Source organism: Python bivittatus, unplaced genomic scaffold (genome assembly GCF_059951505.1).
Source record: "Python bivittatus isolate LINGU-HERP-01145 unplaced genomic scaffold, Pbiv_v1 ctg000980_np1212, whole genome shotgun sequence".
Classification (NCBI taxonomy): Eukaryota; Metazoa; Chordata; class Lepidosauria; order Squamata; family Pythonidae; genus Python; species Python bivittatus.
The window spans coordinates 41644921-41667500 of NW_028277125.1; the positions used below are offsets into that span (position 1 = coordinate 41644921).

The 22580-nt window shown below is 36.6% G+C and overlaps 1 protein-coding gene across 3 annotated transcripts in view; it reads right to left on the bottom strand.

Moving 5' to 3' along the window:
- Positions 1 to 73: 73 nt before the first annotated feature.
- The window catches only part of AMMECR1L (AMMECR1 like), a 27741-nt gene continuing 5234 nt past the window's right edge, over positions 74 to 22580 (bottom strand). For all 3 annotated transcript variants that reach the window (XM_007421951.3, XM_007421952.3, XM_007421953.4), the window contains 5 exons: positions 10936 to 11046; positions 9794 to 9908; positions 8600 to 8690; positions 7601 to 7697; positions 74 to 2494 (listed from right to left, as the gene is read on the bottom strand). In XM_007421951.3, coding sequence (XP_007422013.1) covers positions 2383 to 2494; positions 7601 to 7697; positions 8600 to 8690; positions 9794 to 9908; positions 10936 to 11046 — 526 coding nt within the window. In that variant the 3' untranslated portion in view covers positions 74 to 2382. The remainder of the gene's footprint in view (positions 2495 to 7600; positions 7698 to 8599; positions 8691 to 9793; positions 9909 to 10935; positions 11047 to 22580) is intronic.

Genomic DNA, 22580 nt, shown 5'->3' on the forward strand with positions numbered 1-22580 from the left:
CCCATTAAAACGAGATCAAATAATTAATGCTATACACTGCTGATTACATGTAACAGGGCAAACATTTTCTTAAAAAAAAAAAAAGCAATATTGAATAGTACAGCACTATATGCCTGCATGACCAGTCTTACCGAATGTGCTCAGGGGTGAAAGTTTAGCACCATTTTTTTTCCTTTTTGCTTTTAAAAAAATCTTTACAATTTAAATTCTAACATAGAACACTAATAGTAATTTGTGTAGCCCTATAGTTCAATACTGTCTGAGAGCAGAGATGGATGGCATGACCAGAGCTTACCTTTCCCCTCCCGTTCTACAGTCTCTTTTCTATTGAGGGCACTGGTAACTACAATTCACTGTAATTTATAAGAAGGCTAATTTATTCTCAGTAATAGGAAATTGTGGAAAAGTCCCTTCTTATCTACTTTTCAGCATAGTTAGAAGGGAAAAAGTGGTAATCCAAATGAATGATCCCAGTGCAAAACTAAAAGCTAGGACAATATTGTGCATGGCTAGTGTATATTCCTCTTTTACCCCTCCCTTCTACAAGAATGTTCAGTATCAAATAAAACTATGTGATTTCTTCTCAAATATGTGAAGAGTGCTAGAAAAATACGCAGTTTGGAGGAATCCTAGATTCTTTTAAGTAGGCCTGTTGCAAAGAAGGTACTATACATTTGCCATCTTCTAGCCAGCAGTTTAAATGACAAATAATGTTCACCTCAATATATAAGCAATTCATGTTTACTTATACTTCTTTCCAGGGATGGGGCATTTGTTTAGCCTTAGAGACTTTGCTTTGAGATAGAAAGCATTTACTCCTTTCTTTCACAATGACAAGGTTAATTTGTTCAAAAGATATAGAGATTTGTATCCTGTGGTAAAAGGTAATTTTTTGGTTTCTACAAAAGCAACTGTTGTTCCATGTGGTGCACATATGGTATCATACTGCCGTTATGCTGAGTCCATCATCTGATTGTTCCTGTTTTTCAAGGTGATTATCATTTTTTTCAGAAATTCTGCATTCCATTTAATGCAGATTAATGCTACATTTTGTGGATTAATTTTGGGGATATTGTTGCTCTCATGATATCACTTAATGACTCACACAGGAGAACTGAGATAGTGAAAATTTTGAAAAGGTTTGTGTTTACTATTCAGTGTCCTGCATATTCAGTTAACAATAGGAAACTTGAAAATCTACAGGATATTAAAACTTGGATCCCAGTTAACTTATCTTGGTGGGTAAAGAACATTCTTTAGGTTCCAATTCTAAGTACACTTATCCGGAAGCAAATAATGTAAACCAATTTGTTTTACTTCCAATTATATTATTTAGGGCTGAAGCATCAGTGCAGCAAGAACACACCCAGATCTGATAACCCACTTAAGCTAACATTTAATGTGTTTATTACCTAAATATTAGTGCCACGCTAGCAAAAAAAAAAGCTGCCTGTTAAAAACACAGGCCTCATGGAATATTTTCAATAATAAAAATCTACACTCCTTTTTATTACAATAAGGATAGCTTTGTGGGAAAAGATCTGCCCCAATTCAATTGAAAATCCTACTGCCTGTACTTTAAGTTAGACACCCAAAAGAAACCCAAAGATTATACTTTTGGGATACAAGGAAACCTATGCTACTTCCATACACAACCCATAGTGCTTCACCTTCTTGCATGCAGTATCTTATCTAATGTAAGCTACTTTCTTTTTGTGTCAAAGATAAAAGTAGCTAGATGTATAAATTGAAACCTTCTGGATATGAAGAGGCAATGCTTTTTATCTGCAGTAAATTTTATTTTACCTTTTAAATCTTTGATTAATTGCCATCTTCTGAAGGAGGAGAACTTCCAGACATACCATCCTTATAACAAGTCATAACATGTTTGCCTGGGACATGTTAGGACTACTTAGCTTATGGCAGATAAATATTAGAGATAAAAAAAGAAAATACAAATAACCTAAAAATCTTTTGTTGGACTCCGTTGCCAGACTGCCAGAAGAAATCTCCTACTTGATCGGGGGGCATTGTAATTAACAATTCAAATGAACACAGTGCAATTTAACACAGAGACAGAGCAATCTGAAGTGGTACTGCCATTCCTCAAGGTTTTCTCTATCCAATGGCAATGGTCCCAGGTACTCAGTCCAAATGAACCCTCATTCTGAAGAACGAAGTAAGCTTGGGCCTCTGAAATTCAGTTGCACTCACTTGGTAGCCCCCACCACCCATAATCAATTGGAAGGCAGACTTGGCAACGGAAGCTAGCATCATAAAATGGTGCAGTAATAGAAGTAACTGGACCAGGAAGAGGAGGCATCTGCTCCAATGATGTCATAGCTGGCAGCTGGGGGGCGGGACTGGTCATGCAGCTTTGTGTCAGGAGTAATGATTGTAGAGGGGTGGGGCATGAAGAGTGCCATTTTGAAAACAATGCTGACGAGAAGCCATGTATTCTGCATAACTGATTGTCACCTTCTCACTGCGGTATCTGAAAGAAAAAATGTTGAGTTTTTAAAAATACTTCTATAAATAAAACAAATGGATCAAATCAGCCATAGTTGAAACTGAAATCCTATACAAATATTTGTTGATGCAATTACCCATTAAAATTTGTATCAATACAGTTCCTTTACAGTAGGCTTCCTCAACCCAGATATAAGCATGGGAATTATGGAAGCTGAAATCCAATATATTGAGGCAATATCAATTTGTGGGGAAAGGCTTTTTAAACTGTTAAATTAAATTAAATACTCCAATACCATGGAAAGACCAATATTCCAATAGAAAGTGGTACATTATCGTTATCCTTTTTCTATAGCAATGGGATATCCTTCCACTCACTCTGGAAGCAGAACTGGAAAAGGTTTTGAAGTTTATTTATTTATTTATTTATATTTCAAGTTTAGTCACCGCCCATCTCACTCAAATGCGACTCTGGGCAGTTGTTTCCGGTGAGAGGAGATATTTCCTTTCAAGTTTTGGAAAGACAAGCCAAAAAGCACAAGGGATATGAAAATGTGATATATATAAAAACAAGGGAGAGATATATTAGGCCATGCATATTTCAATACAAATATGTATGGATCCACAGTATGTATTCCCCTCCTTTTTGCCTTGCTGGACTGGATACTCTGTCTCCAATACTGAAAAATATTCATAGAATAAATCCAGTGTACCATTTTCTGACAGCAGAAGCAGGCAAGTCTACAGTGGGACATTCCAGAGGTGTCCCTGACAGTAGGATCCTAGTCCTTGTTAAGAACTAATGGAGGTTTTAGCTGAGGTACACCTTAAGCTTATAATATTTTATAAAGGAGGACATAGAGATCTATGTGAAAACCCTACAGATGTCTTCCAGGGCAGGGGCATTAATGACAGGGGTGGCTGGCCAATAACTAACCAAATAAAAACAATAACCAAGTCAAAGAGAAACATACTATGACAACCAACAAAATCAGCAGCCAGTCCACTTCAGTTCAATGAACTTCCCAACCCCCATGCCTGGGAAAATATACAGGTTTTAATGGCTTTCCAAAAGGCCAACAGAATTGGGGCTAACCTAACGTTGGGTGGTATAGTGTTTCAAAGGGGAAATGCTGTGACAGAAAAGGGTCCCACAAGATGACATTCTCTAATCAATGGGACCTGGAGCATGTCCCTCCTGATGGGATGGGTAATAACAATTGGAGAAAGGTGATCCCTCAAATAACTCGGCCTCATTCCATGAAGGGCTTTGTAGATGACAGCCAGCACCTTGAATTGCATCTGACGCCTACCAGGAGCCATGCAGCTCACAAAGCAAAGGTGTAACATCAGTGTATCTAGTTCTACCCATCATTGCTCATACTGCCGCTGCATTCCGGACCAATTACAGCTTCAAGGGCAACCCCTTCTAGTTTGTGCCAATCCTAACTGGGTTTTGAGATTGGCGCTGAAGGAAGAGAGGGCCACTTCCTGACTCTACTTTAAGATCAAATTCATCTTAGTGGTGAAGGGAGGGTCTACACACAGAGTAATGTGTCTAGCTGGATGATGCAGAACTCCTTCTTTTTGAAGAACACTCCTATCTGATATCTGTCTAGCCAAAGTTATGGCAGTTAAGAATGCCACTTTCCTCTCAGGTGCTCCAAGACTGACTCATGCAAGTGTTCAAATGGGGCCCAGGTCAGGGCTTGAAGTATTAGTGAAGGCCTCATAATGAACATGAGTGATAGTGGCTCGTCTTAGGAATCTCCTGATGTGAGGATGGGCTGAGAGAGGACCAGTGCTCTTTGGTGATAGGACACAGGAGGGGACTACTGTTTGTCTTTGGAAGGTGTTTGTTGTAGTCCCTTGCAGAAGTCCACTGACTTAAGTTGTGAGATTCCATTCCTTTTGGCCTCTTTGCAGAATGTTTGCCATTTGAGCTTGTACATGCAAGTGGTAGAAGCTGTTCAGGATGATCTGGATGGATTTATTATTGTATTCTAGGCTGGTGGCAGTCTTGCTCAATCTCCAGGAATGTAATTGCAATAACTGAGGTCCAGATGTTTGACTCATACTTGAATCAGTAGGTCTTGTGATTCAGGAAGGCTCCATGCTTGAGATGTCAAAAGATTGACCAGGGCTGAGTACTAGAATCTCCTGGGTTCATGGGGTGCTATTATTATCAGCTCTGCTCTCACATAATCTCAGGAGGCTGGGGATCAGTGGGAATGAGGGAAGGTGTGTAGCTATAGGCTGTGTGCTGATTGGAGGATGCTTTGTTGATCAGAAAGACTAGGTCCTCAAGGGTCTGCATTATGATCCGAATGTTCTTTTTTCTCTGCTTGATTGATGGCGATTGGGTCAGCAGGGTGTCTGATTGGGGTACACATAATATTCCCTGGGATCTGAAGTGGGCAATAACACCATCACTTTTGTGAACATTCTGGAAGCTGACAGGCTAAATGGAAGGGCCTTGAATTGGTAGTATCCCTGGCATTTGAACCTCAAGAATTATATGTGGATGAGTGCACTGAAATGTGTAGTTAGGCTTCCTGTAAGTCCAGTGAGGCCAGAGCATCTTTTTTTGGAGAGATTTTATGATGGATGTCAGGGTTTCCAACTAGAATGTGTGATACATGGTGTTGTGATTCATTCACTTCAGTTGTAAGATGGCAGGGCAATTCTTGGGCACAATGAAGAAAATGGAATATAAGCTGAAGAATCTCTCATCCAGTGAGACCTACTCATTTTCCTGTATGCAAGAAATGGATGTTTTGGCACTATGTGATCTGGGGGATGGGTTGAAGTACTCTCAGGATAGTGAAATTTATGAGGTATCATTTTTAAGATCCATATGTCACATTACCTAATTCCACAAATAGATGAATTCCATTAGCCTCCCAGCCATTCAGAGGCTGAGATGATTATCACTGGGTAGAGCCTGAGTCCAGTAAGGAATCTGTGGGAGTTGGAGGTTTTGGTTCCTTGAGGCCAGGGACTTGCCAACTTTCCTGAGAAGGTGAAGAAAGTCTGATATTTGGTATAGCCTGGTAGATTTGGGGATTTGTTACTGGTCTTCTTTTTCATCCATCCTATTTGATGGTCCCGAGGGTATCTGAGCTTTTTGTTACAGGGCGTGGGAACTGGTATCCCTCATTTGCTTGGCTGTCTGGCTTGTTTCCCAGTGAAGGCAACTCTGGCCTTAGCTGTTCTACCAAGGACTCAGAAAGAATTCTGACAGGAGGGATGAGGAGCAGTCCAGTTTTCCTCTCCGCCTTTTTGCCCCCATGGCTCAGTCCAGTTGGGAAGCCCAACTGCCTCTGAAGGGATGGTTAGCCACTGGTATGTGCCTGATTCAATGAGGCTGCAGCCTGCCTGGGAATGCTTTGGACTTTCCCATGAGCATTTGGAAACATCAGGTTGCATGGGTGGGGGTGGGGACTTTGGAGTGAGAAATTATCTGGCTGAACTAGTTGGGAAGGTTGGAGGTGATTGCTGCCTTGGTGAAGGGATTGTGGGACTGGGTAATCAGTGTAGCCAGCTAACATTCCCTCTGGTGCTTAGGCCAACTGGCTCCCGGGGTGCAGTCACTAGTCACTGACTGTTGGCCAGCACCTCTGGGGACAGTGCAATGGGGAAATGAGAGAGCAAGTTGGTGTGCCACTGGAGGTTGGACTTCAGGCTTGGTCCTAGCTGTTGGAGAAGTCCTCTGATATATCCACAGACAGCAAATTGCTATTCATGTGTGTGGTAGGCATGATGGGAGGTCTGTTAAGTTTACTGGAGCTAAGTAAAAAGAAAAAGAAAAGGACCAGTTGAAAAGGAGGGGAAAAACGGTAAAGATTGTTGCAATTTAGGGAGTTCTTGGTAGAGCTGAGAGATCCATGTGCTCTCTGGAGAGAAACAGGGCCTGAACTGGGAAGGAATTATCTCCTCCCACTCCTCCCAACATCAAAATATTTTCCAGCCCATAATAATTTCCAATTTAATGTAGATGCATACTTGATAAGGGCAACATCATAGAAGGAACCTTTCAACTATAGTTGAACAGTTTTAGTATTTGTTCTTCCATCTTTCTCTTTGTGATTGCTTCCTTTTTAGTTCAGCTAAATCCACTAATGGCAGTATTCAACAATAGTACTGAACAACAGATGCAATCAACTTGTTCTTTTCATTAGGATGGCAAGTGTGCTTACTACTGCTGTCTGTCATTCCACTCACTACTGGATCCAAAATGTAAACATGTCGAGAAGGAATTGCTGATGTGGGTAAAAAAGTGAAGTAGTACCAGGATATATGTACAGAAATTATGAATAGAGAAAAAGAACACTTGGTAATCAAGTGAACCTGGGTATGGGCAGCAAAAAGGGCATACTGTACACAATGCATAGTTAAACTGTAAAATTAACTGCCAAGAAATGTGATAGATGTGATGATGGACTCCAATTTAGAAAATCTGAAATAGGAACTAGATAAATGTATGGACTATCAATGATTATGAATATTAATGCTGTATTCTACCTCAAGAAGCAAAGATAGCTAACTTAAATACCTGTAACAAAGGAGCAAAAGTGGAAAAGGATTTTTAGAATTTATGAAACTAAGCATTTTATTTTAATTTTATTAAAATAAAGTGTCTCATATGCCCAATATTACCATACTTTACTTCTAGAGATACCAAGGCCTAAATATTTCCCTAATGTTTCCATTTTACAGTCTTTTTTCAATTTTTCAACTGGTAATTTTTGAGAAAACAGGTCTTCTGTTTTGGAATGGGTGGACCAAAGATCCCACTAATTCAGTCAATATTTTAATACTGTTAAAGCAGTAAAATAACCCTTAAAAGACTGCACAGATTTTACTTTCTCAAAATTTCATTTTTTTCTGAAATTCCTCTGTAGATATTAAAAAAGCATAAAAAATGTAAAATAAATTCTAATAATTCCAGATTGTTGGCTCTGCAATTTGGGGAAGGATGGGGGGTGGAGGGTGGGAAACTATAGGATCAGGAACATCTAATTTAAAATTCAAAACCTTGCATGGAAAAAAGTAATTTCCACAAATATGCTCTTCCAATTAGAAACAGAAGCAGTAATAATATTGATACAAAAATTACAAGAAAGTTTACCTGGTGAGTTTAATAGTTTTCCTAAAGTCATTGGTAATTGGAGCCTTAAAACCACCTTTCCTGAGCAAGGAGTCTATTGTTTGAATCTGATCCCAATCTGTTTGAAAATGACACCAGCAGAATTATAAACACAGGCTTATTTAAGAAAAGGAGATAGCCTCTTAAAAGAAAGTTCAAGTTATTCAGATTATTGAACAGCTGCAGATAAACAGAATATTAACTGTAAATATTGACTACTGTATGATTAAAATTTCATAATACTTATTTCAATTGTAAACAACCAAAATTATCACTTCTAATATTACAGGGATTCATACTATTTTATTTATATATAGGAACAAATCTAGTCATGCTTTCAAAATGAAACATAGCTATAATTTAAAAATTTAAATCTGCTAAATTTCCCTGTAAGGTATAAATTACACTTTGGTCTTTTCATGCATTTCCAGGAAGAGAAAATGTGATTATTTGCATGTTGGAATAAATAATATGAGGAATTATATAGTGTTTTGAGCAATTACAATTATGTTCTTATCTGTTTATATTTCAGGGCAGAACTTCAAAATCAATCAGTGACTTAAACCATGATCTGTTTTCACTTTGTGACTGGTGATATTTGAAAGCCCAAACAATTATGAATAAGACAACATTTAAAACATGATTGCAACCTTGAGTTCCTAAACAAAAGTTAGAATATAAATTGAACAAATAAAATGAACATCCATCTTAAAAAAATCACCACACCAGTGTGTGGTGATTTTTTAAAGACAGATAATTTATTTTTATTTTATATTACTATTACTTTTATTTATATAACATATTACTAACATTGGATATTTTGAGCCATTTAAAGATCAAAGCCTCTGAATAATTCAGCCAAAGATGATGAATGGTTTTAGGTAACTTTCACAGCAGCTATGTAAGCCATCTCCATTATTTATATCCTTACATTTTCACAGGTTTTACTCAATATAGAATTTCATTTTATTTCAAACTCACCTTGTTCCTTAGCAACTTCAGGTAAGTATGTAGCTGTGCGCTTGACACCTTTCTCATTGATGAACTCAATTCTGATTCCATGGATTCCGACCTAAAAATTGAAGTATTAAGTCAGCTGAGATGTATTTTCTGGGACAAAATACAAAGGGTTTACCCTTGCCATGGATATTATCCAAGGATCAACCTGGAAAAAAGCCTTGCCTTGCCTCCAATTCTTGAATTCATCCTTTCTGGCCCTGAAAACAGGTTCTCAAGGTGGTTTTTGATTGCTATTTATTACCTAAGGGTAAAAGGTGACTGACTGGTTCTTTGTGCTCTCTGTGGTATTCTTAATAACTGTTTCCAAATCCCTAATTTAAATGTATCTATTTCTTTTTTTTCTACAGGGTCCAATGCTTTAATTGTAATTTTGGTTGTCACAGACAAGATCATAAAGGATATGGATATTTCTAAATTTGTCTTACTCATTAGAACTGTTTTCCTTTTTATTTTGTCAGTGCAATGTCCATCTTTATTCCTTAGCTTAAGAAAACAAAGCTGTGTATCACCCTTTAACATGAACTTTGCCTTTTCATTTTCATAATGAGCTCTTCTCTCTTCTTTACTTTCAGCTAACAAGATGATGTATTTTGCATATCACAATTGGTTAGTGTTTTGACTTCTAACATTTATTTCAGCTGCTATTTCATTGAATCCTTCCATTCTTATAGTATATTTGCTGTTTTTGCTAAACAGATATGGGAACAATATTCATCCCTATCTCACTCACTTTCCTATTCTGAACCATTCTGTTTCTCCAATCTGAGTTCTTCCAGCACCTTCTCCTAGGAACTTGGCATACTTTAGTCCTATAGCCCTATCAGCTCACATGTAGATTACTCTTAGCTTCATCTCTCCCATTTTGATTTTACTGGCATGGATGTCCTTACCAGGAATCCATGTTTTTGTTGGCATCATTCTCAAGTTCACTGAAGCTACTGAGTCCTGCCATCGTATCAAGATAGTAATCATCTGGGAGGGACTGAAGTAATTTATTCAGTAATTCACCTTTAAATCTCCCCTCTTTTCAAATCTCATTCTTTAAATTCTATCACTGTAATTTATCTTTACAGTAAAGTAGACACAGTACAACATACTGATCTGAATCCAAATGGCATGAGACAGTGATATAAAGTTACAGATTCTCAGCTTTACCTCCCAGTCCAAGTAGTCAGTGGCATCCTCGAAATTAGTGAGGAGGGAAACAGAGCAGAAAAGTTTAGGCAGCTCCTCACGAGTCAGGGGTGGAAATCTGCTGTCCTTAAGTGCACTACAGTGGAAAGAGGACATACCCACAAACATATATATAACAGCCCGTTAAAATGTAATTTGGATGTTTTGCTACATTCAAAGCATTTTTAGCCAAATTTAAGAAAAATTACATCACTTTAGGACAGAACAGATTTATACATACTACAAGCAGTACTAAATAAACACTAAAGAAAGCACTAGGCAAATAAAAGCTAGAGCTATGCAATTTGAACCATGCTTTCATAATGCTTCTGCAAAATGCTCAAGTCTTTCACACCTCCAGTGCGGGTACCCAATTACAAAGGCTCCTGCCTTAGTCATGAATATTTTTTTTAACCCTGAAAATATTATTATTCATGAGAAGAATTTTCTCTTATTCAATAGAAAGAGCTGGTGGCTATCTTTGTGGCAGAGCTGCTTTACAAACTACTATAAGCTTGTTGTGAATCCTATTTGGAAGCTTTTTCAAGGTGGAAATCTGACCTGAAACCTCACAATGGACAATTATCATGTACGTATCACATTGTACAATCATCAAAACATTAAAGTAATATACTTCATATCAAGATTACTATTTTACAAGCTTTTTAAAGTCAAAAATAGAAGAAAGCAATGTACTGATTATCTGATAGCTGAAGCATAATATGAAAAATGATTTCTAAGATAATATTTCTTCAGTGTTAACTATATTGAGACTAGAGCCAGTATGGTCTAGTGGTTAAGGCACCAGGCTAGAAAGCAGGAGGCTGTGAGTTCTAGTCCCACCTTAGGCATCAAAGCCAGCTGGGTGACTTTGGGCCAGTCACTCTCTCTCAGCCCAACCCACCTCACAGGGTTGTTGTTGTGGGGAAAATAGGAGGAGGAAGGAGTATTAGGTATGTTCACCTTTTTGAGTTATCTATAAAAATAATAAAGGCAGGATTTTAAAAAATGGCAACAGTAGAAAAAAAAACCTAACCTGGCAGCAGGATACACATGAAATCGCAAAAAATATATATACATAACGAACCGGACTTGATTTTCTGAGAGATCACTGTTGATTTTACCTGGTTAATGTGTATTCCCTGAGTCCTGAGTGAAGATTCATGGCAGAGAAAGTTCCAATGCAGCCCCGAAGTCGTTTGTCTCGGCCTGTCTTCCATGTCACAAAGAGTGGACTGAAAATGCATAACACAAAAGCTTCAAATAATTCTTGCTGGGAAAAATAAATTGAAACACAAAAAATATGATTGCACTTGTAATGAAAAATCAAGTTATGCCTTTTGCAGCTTTCAATGCCTCCTTTTCATTGATGGAAGGTTGAAAATTACAATCTGCTTTCCATCTTTTATCTAAAACCTTAGAAATACTTAAAATGTCAGAACAAGTGTCTAGCTTTTGACAAAGTTGTAACCAAGTTATAATTACATTTATTTGTTTTTAAGAATTCACAGTAATTCAGTATGAGTATTTGAAAAACAGGCTTTAATAATATTGTAACCAACACAAAGGTTATGATTGAGTTATCTTAATTTCACTTGGCTTAAGTATGCAGAAGACTGAGTACCTGCTTCCTTTCTGTGGAAGAATAGAGAAAAATGCTTCTTTTGCGGGGCGGGGGGGGGGGAGTTTGGCAAGATTTTTGGATGATCTAAGATAACCTAAACCAGGATAGGTAGGCAGCATAATCCTACTCATTTTTCTGGAGCATTCAAATGAAGGGCAGGGAATCTGAGGCCCAAATAAATTGTGTTAAATGTCAGCTACCAACATTTCTTTGTCTCACCAGCTATACTGTTGACTGTTTCTATTTAACAACATTTGAAGGGCCACAGGTTTCCTGTTGCTCTGCTAGTGACTTTCAATATCTCTGGTAAGGGATTAGTACTTGACCAGTGTTCCAGTTTCGGAGCAGCATTTTATGATGGCTCTTTCCTTGAGACAACAGGTTTCAGAAGTGTTGGGAGTGTGACTTCTTCCTCATGGAAACTATCCTATCCTCAGTGTTCATTTAATTGTCTGTATTGTTCACATTATATATAAAGCATTTGTTTTGTTACTTAACACAATTTCCCCTTCTCTTAGATGCATTTATCAGTTAGAAGAGGTACAGTTTTAAAAGAGAGAACCTAATTCTTAAATACATATGAATCAGTATTACAAGAATTTTTGTTACTCTGGATATAAAATACCATATTAAAAAAGTCTAATCAGGCAATGAAATACCTGATTGCATATCTAAGAGCGCTTGACTAAACCTAAGCTCAGTTTACATAGAAAAGTTGGTAGATAACCCACAACTGCTGCCAGGAGAAATATCTGTTCCTGGACAATAAACTCTTTCCTCTAAAATATCACATTTGAACTTGGGGAGAGATACTGTACTTCTATACGTTTGTGTGAATCTGAAAAAAGGTGCTGCTGCTTTCATATTAAATTTAATGAGTGGGTTCCTTAAAGCAACAACATTTTTTTTTTCACATTTGCTGGGAAGCCTGAAAATGGGCTTTTTAAAGTAATCGCAGAGAGATGCTGCAATCATATGAGGTCTGAAGCACTTCTAAAACATTTCCAAAGTTTGCAGAGTCCTAATACTTTGGTCCAGAAAAGACTGAAACAAATCTTTGTGCTCCATTTCCTTTTCCACACTTAGTGCTCACAGACATTAGAAGCTTCAGCTTGGAGTTAGTGCTAAAATGTAAGTAGTTCACCATTTCAGTCATGTACAATGAGTTATAGTCAACAGCAAATAATACACTTGTATTTTAGTTTGAGTTTGAACATTGTGCAAAATAGTAAGCTATCACTTGCGAGGAAAAATCTGAAAGCTCATATGAAAAGAAAAAGAAGGAAGAAGCAACAAGCCTGAAACTTATCAGGACCTCTTGAGTCTGCATGGAGCTTTTCTTAAAGGCAATTTGAAAACTCTGAATGTATCTGATTATTAGTGAATGTAGGTTTGATATGCTTAAATACAGGTAGTCCTTGACTTATGACCATTTGTTTAATGACTGTTCGAAGTTACGATGGCACTGAAAAAAGTAACTTACAACCGGTCCTTGCACTTACAACCACTGCAGCATCCCCATAGTCATGTGATCAGAATTCAGGCACCTGGCAACCAGGATGTATTTATGATGGTTTCAGCATCCCAGGGTCACATGATTGCCATTTGCAACCTTCCCAAGGGGCTTCCGACAAGCAAAGTCAATTCGCTTAATGACCATGTGATTTGTTTAACAACCTCAGTGATTCATTTAATGACTGTGGCAAAAAGGTCGTAAAATCAGGCACGACTCACTTAACAACTGCATCTCTTAGCGATGGAAGTTCCAGTCCCCATTGTGATCATAAGTCGAGGACTACCTGTAAATGTATTTTGAAATTATACTGGTTACGTTTTTTACTTCCAAGCCCAATGCAAAGTGCTATTTTTGATTTATAAATCCTAAATGGTTTGACTCCTGGTACTTTGGGGAAGATTTCTGGCCATGCCTTTTATAATGACAAATAAGATCCTGCTTAAAAAGTCATTTTATGAGGGTGCTAAATTATCTTGTACCCACAGCATTTTGTACTGATTTCTGCACTATAGGGTGTTCAACGGTCTTATCTTTCTTATCCATACTTTTTGAAAGTGAAGCCCTTTCACACATTTTCTCCAAATATATTTACTGTATTTATCTGTATTTATTTTGTTGCTTAATCAGGCACATACTAACTATATAAATACTTCTGCTACCATGTTATCTATTCCTGATTTTTTTATATTTAACTTTCCTTAATTTAGTAACAATCTAATGGCAACTGCTTTCTATATATCATATATGAAGCCTACACAAACAACCAAAATATGCTTCTACAATGCCTGAGAATGCTCAAGTCAGTAATAACCCCACTGAATACAAATTATATAACAACCTGATCCTGATTTTAAGTATTCTTATACATAGGCACTAAACAGCAATAATATGGGATGGAACTCAAGAAATAAACAAAAAATAATACTCCACCATAAAATAAATGACTGAGTTAATACATACACAATTTTATCTCTATTTCTCTACTCCATGATGTCATACTGTACTGCCAGAAGCCTTATTTAAGGACCAAACTAAATACTGTATGACAGATCTTGTACAAGTGAAGAATATATAAAGCAATTGCTTTTTGAAGGAATGCCATCCATTTTAGAGGGATTCTCCCACTTTTTTCTCAATTATGGTTCTAACTGAGAATGCTCTCCCACCATGGCTATTTGCCCTAAGAGGACAGCTAAATTGGAACTGCAGTGGGGGGAGGATTAAAGCTGTCCTCTGAACTAAATCTAAATAAATTCTCCTTCAGAACTATCATTTCTTTATGAAGAAATTCTAAAGCCAGGGTAATGTCATGTGTAACTTAGCTTAAGATTTTCTAATGGAACAGCTTAATCTTAAAGGTAATTAGAGAAAGTAATTGTGATACCATTTGTTTTTAATTCATTAGCTATACATAATCATGCATCTATCAAATTTATGCTTGTATTTTTATATTATTTATTCTAATACGCTTTCAAGTAAAAGCCTAGCTGTTCCATAATTTACCATCTCTTCTGCATTATCTCCTGATCTGGTTTCTGAGTTCTTCAGTATGCTAGGGTTCTGTTGATATCCAATGATTAAGAGTGGAATTAAACTAGTTTTAATAAGTATTCCAGATCTAAATCTGAAAGCTAGTTGTTAGCTATCTAGATATACAATTGTCAATCTTGTCTATTTTTAACAGCATGGCAAAGAAATATTGAAAAAGCTGGTTTGCTAGAAAGTTAATTCAAACATACAAAAATCTAGATGAAAATCAAAGCTGCCATGTCTGCTACATTCTTTTCATCTGAACAGCAAATTATCCATTAACATTTATCTGCTATTTGTTCTATTTTAAATAAACTCTATTGATTTGTAGTTGTATTGTTACATAAACTACAGTACTTTTAAACATGTAAGCCTGAAATCCTAGATAACAGTAATCCCATTAAAAGTCATAATAAGTAGCATTTAAAACAAAAAAGTTACAGAATCACATTTGATTCTGATTTAGATTCTGTCTGTGTCCTGCCTTTAAATGTTCTTCAGCATACTTATAAGGAGCAAATTATAAACTTTCAAATTTGGGAAATAGCTTTGTTCCATAAACACTATGGAAATAAGATTAAAATTTACAATTTCAGCAAAAATATAGTAATAATTTATTCCATTTATAACTAAAATATGCAGATTTTTAAAAATAGAGTAAGTTTATTCATTCTAATTACAGATGATTCCCTTATATAGTATTTAGCTTCTTGTTTGGTTGACATTGTTTTCTTAATTAAACAAAGACAATACTGGTTAACAATCTTATAAAACAAAATATGCTGTTCTCAGCCTCTCAGCTTAGAGTCTCATTAGATTTAGACTTAACCCTACAAAGTGAGCAAAGCATAGTCAGAAACAGGGAAGATTTTTTTCAAATGGTATTGACTAAAGGATTATACTACATCACTGTGACTTTATGTTGAGAAGTTCCAAGCTGGAAACCAAGAATTCTGTACTGCTAAGATTGTTAGGCACCGGTAGAACATTTAATAAATTCTCAGTGCAATGGATCCAAAGAGATCCACTGAGATAACTCTTGTTTACTTAAAAAACAATAGGCGTTAAAAGAAATAAAAATCTGTATCTTCTTTTTATAATAATCTAACTTTAAAATATAGGTATAGAACATAGCTATGTTACCTAGTTAGAAACTAACAGAGAGTATAGTATCTTCATTAAGGCCAACTAACAAAGTAGCAAGCAAGCTTTGAACTCAGAGCTACCCTTCAAACTGACCTTTAGGCAAATGGGTGGGTATGATTTAAAAAATAACATGCCTCCTAAGACACTCTCAGTCTTGCAAAAATGTTAATTTAATTTAAATTTAAGTGGAATCTGCAACAAAACATTGCAATGTAGAGTGCTTTTGTACAGGATACCGACTAGTGGCCATCTTTTCTTTCAGGGTAATTTCTCGTTACTCTCCTTGTCTGTCCCCTTTTAAGATAAACACCACTCATATCCATTGTGCATGGGCATTGTGCTTCATTCACTGGCTCCTCTCAAGAATTTTTTCGTTGAAGCTTTTCCACTATTTTTGCAAACCTTAGAGTTCACAGAAGATTCCCAATTCTTCCTCCTCATTATTGGAAAATGTATAAAGAACCTTACTTATGGAACAAAACCCTTTTATGTAGCTCTAGATTTTGCTGCATATTTTTATATATGACTTGATCACTCTAATCCCCATAATAAAAACTGAGGACACGCAGAAGTTGAAAAAACAAAAAGCATAAGTAGAAGTAAAAACTGTTGCATGCCACACTGCCAAATGTATGACAATCTTAACATGCAGACAATGTTCTGCTCCTCCAGCAACAGTAGCCAAGCATGAAAGAACACCCATAATGGTGTTTGTTTCATTTTGGCTTAGTGTGTGAACTCACCAAGTAGAGTTTATTCCAAGAGCCATGGTTAAGCAATTTGAACAGTGTGACAGGTAATCCATCAACTTCTGCACTGTGATAGGAAACCGTCCCCCAATCACCTTACTCTACTATATAAAGCATGATTTACCAACACAGATATCACACACCATGACACATTGTGGTTCAGACAGCAGGAACCTAGCAACTATGAGTCTCTCAGAATTCATATACAATTTGTACTCACTGTGAGAAACAACCATTATCTATCAGGGAGGCTTTAAAAAACTGAAGACATAAATTCAAGCCCCACTGTGAGAAATGGTAGGAGCAAGGTCTAATTCATCTTCTACATACATTGATTGCTAAAATTATGTTAGAGACAGGGATGGTATAGTAAGCAGAACTAGAACCTATACTATAGTCTAGAGCAACTCCTTACTTATTCAGTAATCAAAATACTCCCTAGGCATCTATATACATGCTCAGACATTTATACCATTAGTTCATAGGCTGTAAAGGAACATTAGCTTTTTATTGCACTATAGCAGTCACATATACAATGGCTTCAAGTTCAAGCTCTGGATTCAGCCTCATAACAAAAGAAGCTGGGAGAAGCCTACACAGATGTGTTCTCTTAAGTAATCAAGGGAATGCCAAATAGGCCTGCATAATAAGACAGCGTGCTATTTATGTGTCAGATCTTTGTATTTTCCCCCTATCAACTAATGTTAAATGACTCTTGTTTATAGAAGCAGAAACCAGGCCTCCTGTTATGAGCTGAAGGGCCTACTTCCTTAGTATAACTGAAACTCAGGTAGCTGGATGATAGAACCATGTGTGCACCAAGTCATAATAGCAAGAAATCTTTCTCTCATTCTACCCAGTATCATTCTGAGAACAATGGGAACCAGGATGGGTTATGTGAACAGTACCATCTGAACTAATAAAAGGACAACAGCTGTAATAAGGTGAAATCTTTGTTTAGTCTTTTTTATTTTAAATATATATCCCACCCTTCTACATATAGCACTTAGAGTGCTACAGTTCTGAAATAAAACAAAAGCACATAGAAGGGATTGCAAACCACCCTATTGCATTTTGTAACTTGAAAACTATACAAGAGTAGTCTTGCTCAATCTTCCGTAGCAAGCATTGCTTCACTTGATATGTAACTGGTTGCCAAAATATGGAACCTATTGGAATAAGTTTGGTAACAACACAATGGAATAGTTGGAATCACATTGGTCTGGCCTTGCTGTAAGCTTTGCTTGTAGTCTGCATGGCACTGAGAATGGAAAATATCCAGCCCTCCACATCTAGTAAGAATACTGTCTGTAGAAATCTAAAGACATAAAGGGAGAGTAACAATTAGCAGGTGTAAGGCACAGTCTCTGAATTTAAATACATAGTACTTATTTCAGAGGAGACCACTCAATGCTGCTGTAGGTGCTCAAATGGTATACCAAATCTTCTCACCCTAAATACCTACCTTTCACCTGAAGGAAACCTCTGTGTGTTTCTTGTGTTCTGATTTTGATGCTGTGAGGCAAAAGGGATCATAAGTATGTGATTAAAAGCAGCAAGGTTTAAAGTATCTAGCATTCACTAACAGTTTATTTGTATTTACTGTTTTCATGGCTACTGGGCTATGCATGCTAAACCTTTAAAGTACTTCAAAGTATTGTAGGAGAAAATATCATTTTGCCGATAAGGTTAGTCAAAATGTAGCTTTCATTTTTTATTGAGGGGGGGAACTATTTATAGAAACTGTATTCTGAAGTATGGTGTCAAGCCCTGCAAGGCTGACTAGTTTAGGAAACAAAATCACTTAGATTTCTCAAAAGATCTTTATTGCCGATAATGTAACAAAACTGAAAGTTTACCAAGTAATTTTCTTGCAGAGTTTATATTTAGTGTAACTAAGGTGGAGTTACTCTGAGTCCTCTTTTTCATGTTTCTCCCCTCCCCCAAACTTAACAATCTCTTTTGTAATGCCCCTATTTCCTCCTCCCTTAACTGTTTTGCTACCACTCCGTGCTCCCAAAGTCTGTTTGGCATTCCATCATACATAGCTTACCTGTTCAAGATGCTTTGTCCTTTTATTCCCAGTTGTAGGAATGGTGTTGCTGATAGACATTCATGTCTTAAGGTTAGGTAGCTGTTGGGAATTCTATAACAAATGTCAGCAGTGTCCTCTAGGGCAGGTTGAACTTTTGTGCAAAGTATTCTTCTTCCAGATTTCCCATCACCAAAACAGCCCCTTGGTTAGTCAATTGCACATGCGTTCTCATTCTCATGCTGTCCCCCTTTCTCCCTCTCTCTCACACATACAAGAGCATACCATAACATTTCAGCTACAGAAATCCTGTCTAGAGTTTATATACTGGTGAAGGTTTGCTGTGTTAAAGGCAGAATTAATTTAAATCTTAATCTACACCATAGCAATGTAGGAGTTCTGTCATTCTGTTTTGGCTCTCCATTAAATAAAAAGGGGCATTTCTGATCACACCAACCCCTTTGTCAGCAGTATTAAGATGAAGCACAGTTTCTCTTACAGTATCCTATTGGCAGAATATCATAGTTATAGGGATATGTTGATGTATTACCATTTGTACTGAGAAGATAAAATCTCAAAATCAGTTAGCAAAAGGAGCTTTCATTAAATCCTACTTTTCCCACCAGCATATCTAGCATACAGGTTGGCATCTTAATTGATTAGACTCCATCTAATACAGAATTGTGTCCATCTAAACATGGATTGGTGCTTATATTTCTGTTATTTCAAAAGGGAAGTAGTAATGCTTTTTTAAGTTGCCCTGATTAAAAAAATAATCTTGCATTAGCAAGTCTAATCCATGCGCCAAGACTTTATAAGCATGTTCACCAATAAATTACTTACTGGGATTTACTCCCCAATAACTCTTGTGGGGAACATTCCCATCATAACTAATAACATCTTTTTGTTTTTGTTTAATAGCCTGAAGAGCTTGTGTGAACTCATAAGCTTGCTCATTGCCACCGATATTTCAGTTGGTGTTAATAAAACAATGTTAATATTATTTTAATTATTTCAATGGGATTAATGTTTAATTCTTACAAATATGTTCAACTCTCTATTGATAAGCCCGAAAAAGTTTTTTCCCTCTTCCCATTCTCTTCCTAGAAATGAGTCCAGAAACACAGAACAAAAGCTGTGTGAGTGAGGAAGGGAGGTAGTGAAATAGATAAGACACTGTAAAAAGCTCCTTTTGAAATTGTTTGTACAGAACAGTATTTTGTTAAGCTAAGGCCTTAACTATATTTTGTAAAGCTAAGTTAATGGTATGTATTAAATATTGTTCTAAATCAAGAAGAGCTGTGGATGCAAGTCTGTAAGGTTCCTGTCTCTTTTTCCCACTCTCTAACAGTCTCCATGACCAATTACATTTGAGAGTCCTAAAAGAGCTTGTGGATGTCATCTTACAGTGCCAGAAGTCCAAATGTTCCTATCTTCAAAAAAAGGGAAACCATCTGACTCTAGTAACTACAGAAAGATCAGTTTACTGGGCAAAACTTTGGAACAAATTAGTGAACAATTGGTTTTGGAACATTTAGAAAACAATGCATTGTTTGGCAGGACCCAACATGAGTTTGTCAAGATTAAATCATGCCAAGTCAACATGATCTCCCTTTTTGATAGAGTCACCAGTTTAGCTGACCATGGGAATGCAGAAGGCATAGTGTACCTTGACTTTAATGAAGTATTAAGTCTCCTATGAAATTCTAGTAGAGAATAAGAAAAAGGATACTGTATGCTTCCCATTGAAAAGTATGTATAATTCCTTCAGTAGAAGAATGGCAAATTAAGTTGTGAGAGCATGCCTCAATGTCTGAAATAATCTCGCATTTGAAAAATCTGACATGGAAACCATTTTTAGACTATAATTGTACCCATGGGCTTACACCACATCTGAAATGTCAGTTTCTTTTAACGTACAGTTAACATTTAAGTCATGGATGATTTGAAAAATAAGGTTTAGCTTTCTTTCTGACTGGATAAGACTGTAATTTTTCACTAATTTATATTTCATACTTTGCTAATTGCTAATGTTGATACCTTAACTAGATTTTAATATAAGGTATTTAAATATGCAGAACTATATTAAAATTATTCTGAGAATTTGTAGTTAATCTACCTAATATAATGCTTGTAAATCTATTTACTTGTGCTTTTTCTCTTCTCACTCCTTTTTTAATCTGCTTTTTTCCCTTTTAAATTGTGTGTGTGTGTGTGCATGTGAAGATGAAAAGAACAGGGCTGTAATATGTCACCATCAGATACACAGCTTCTTGAAGAATTGTGCCCAATAAATGGCTCCACATCAAGCTAAAAGGAAATGCTGAATGGGGTACTGCAGGCTCCATTTTAGGCCCTGTGCTGTTCAACTTATTTATAAGTAATTTGGGTAAGGAGTTAGTAACTATGATTATCAAATTTGGACATGACACAAAGATGGGGGGTTGGCAAACTCCTTAGAACAGTATGAAGATTCAGGAAGATCCTGATAAACTGGAATAAGCAGCAAGAACAGCAAGATGAAATTTAGTGGCAACAAATGTAAAGTCTTACGCGGGGATAGAAAAAAATCAAAAGCATGAGTATAGGATGGGGGGGGATCATACTGAGCAGCAATACACATGAAAAGGATCTAGGTGTTTTGGCAGATAACAAGCTGAAGATGACCCAACAATGTTGTGCAGCTGCAAAAAAAGTAAATGCAATCCTAGGCTGTATCAACAGAAGTATAGCATCAGGATCAATATAAATCATTGTTCCTTTCTATTCTGCATTAATTAGACTACTTCTAGAATACTACATCCAGTTCTAGGCATGTATTTTAGGAAGGACATGGTCAAACTAGAACATGCCCACTGGAGAGCAACCAATATGATAAGAGGCCTGGAAGGAAAAAAAAACTTATGAAAAGCAGATAGAGGTTTTGGTATGTTAAGCCTGCAGAAGAGAAGACTGCAGAGAGACAAGACAGATGACATCAAATCTCTGAAAGGCAATCCTATTGAAGATAGGACAGAATTATTCAGAACTGTTCCAGAAAACAGGACAACTAGTAATAAATGGGTTTAATTTACCAGTTGCGGGGAGGGGTAGATTTTGGTAGGACATCAGAAAAAATTCCTAAAGGTAAGAGCTGTTCATTATAGAGCAGATTGCCTCTGGAAGTGGTGGATAGTTTAAACAGTGAAGATGTTTAAACAGAGGCTGGATCAGCATCTATAGGCAATGTTGTAGTAGTAGATTCCTGCACCAGGCAGGGGGATGAATCTCCAAATTAACTTCCAACCCTTACATTACATAAGTAGCATTTCATAGAGAATACAAACTATAGGAAAAAGATATCCAACTACTGAAGTGAAATGTTATAAATATAGCTGACAATCCATGAAATATAGCATGCTTCATGTGGGCCAAGGAACTGCCAAAATATCACCAACATTAATAACTATATTAAATATTGTTATACCATCTAGAGATCCTACCCATTCAAGGTAATCTTGAATGTCTATTTATGGGACAAACATAACAGAAAATTATTTTGCCATGAGATAAAAAATCTATCAAGTAGACTTATAGATATTTATTACATTTATATCTGAATTTTCTTTCAAGGATTCAAGGTGCCATATGTAACACTCCCTTCTCTAATTCTTCCCACAACACTGTGGGGTAGTTTAGGCTGAAAAAGTGCCTGTCCCAAAGTCACCCAGTGAGCTTCCATGGCTGAGGGTAAACTTCAGTCTAGGTCTCCCCAGTCTTCATTCAACATGTTGACCACTACCCCATACTGCATTATTAAAGTCCCTCCAGTCATTAATTATGAATATATCCATATTTTTCTCCTATCTTTTAAAAAGTTATAATTGTATAAAACAAAATGTTCATGGGGACATATTGATTTTATTATGGCTATAACTGTATAGTTCAATAACCCATGATTAACCATTTACTGAACTGACCAAAATGCTTGGTTCACACAACACCTTAAACCATAAACTAACCACAGTGGATTAGTTAATACAACATATTAAGCTATGAACTAGCCAATCATATTTTAGCTTAGAATACTGTGCAAACTCAGTCTGTATATCTCTAATTATCAGGTGTAGGGTTAGCTGATTACCAAGTGCAGAATCTTAAAAATATGGATTAAAGTTGTTTTAAGATTATGG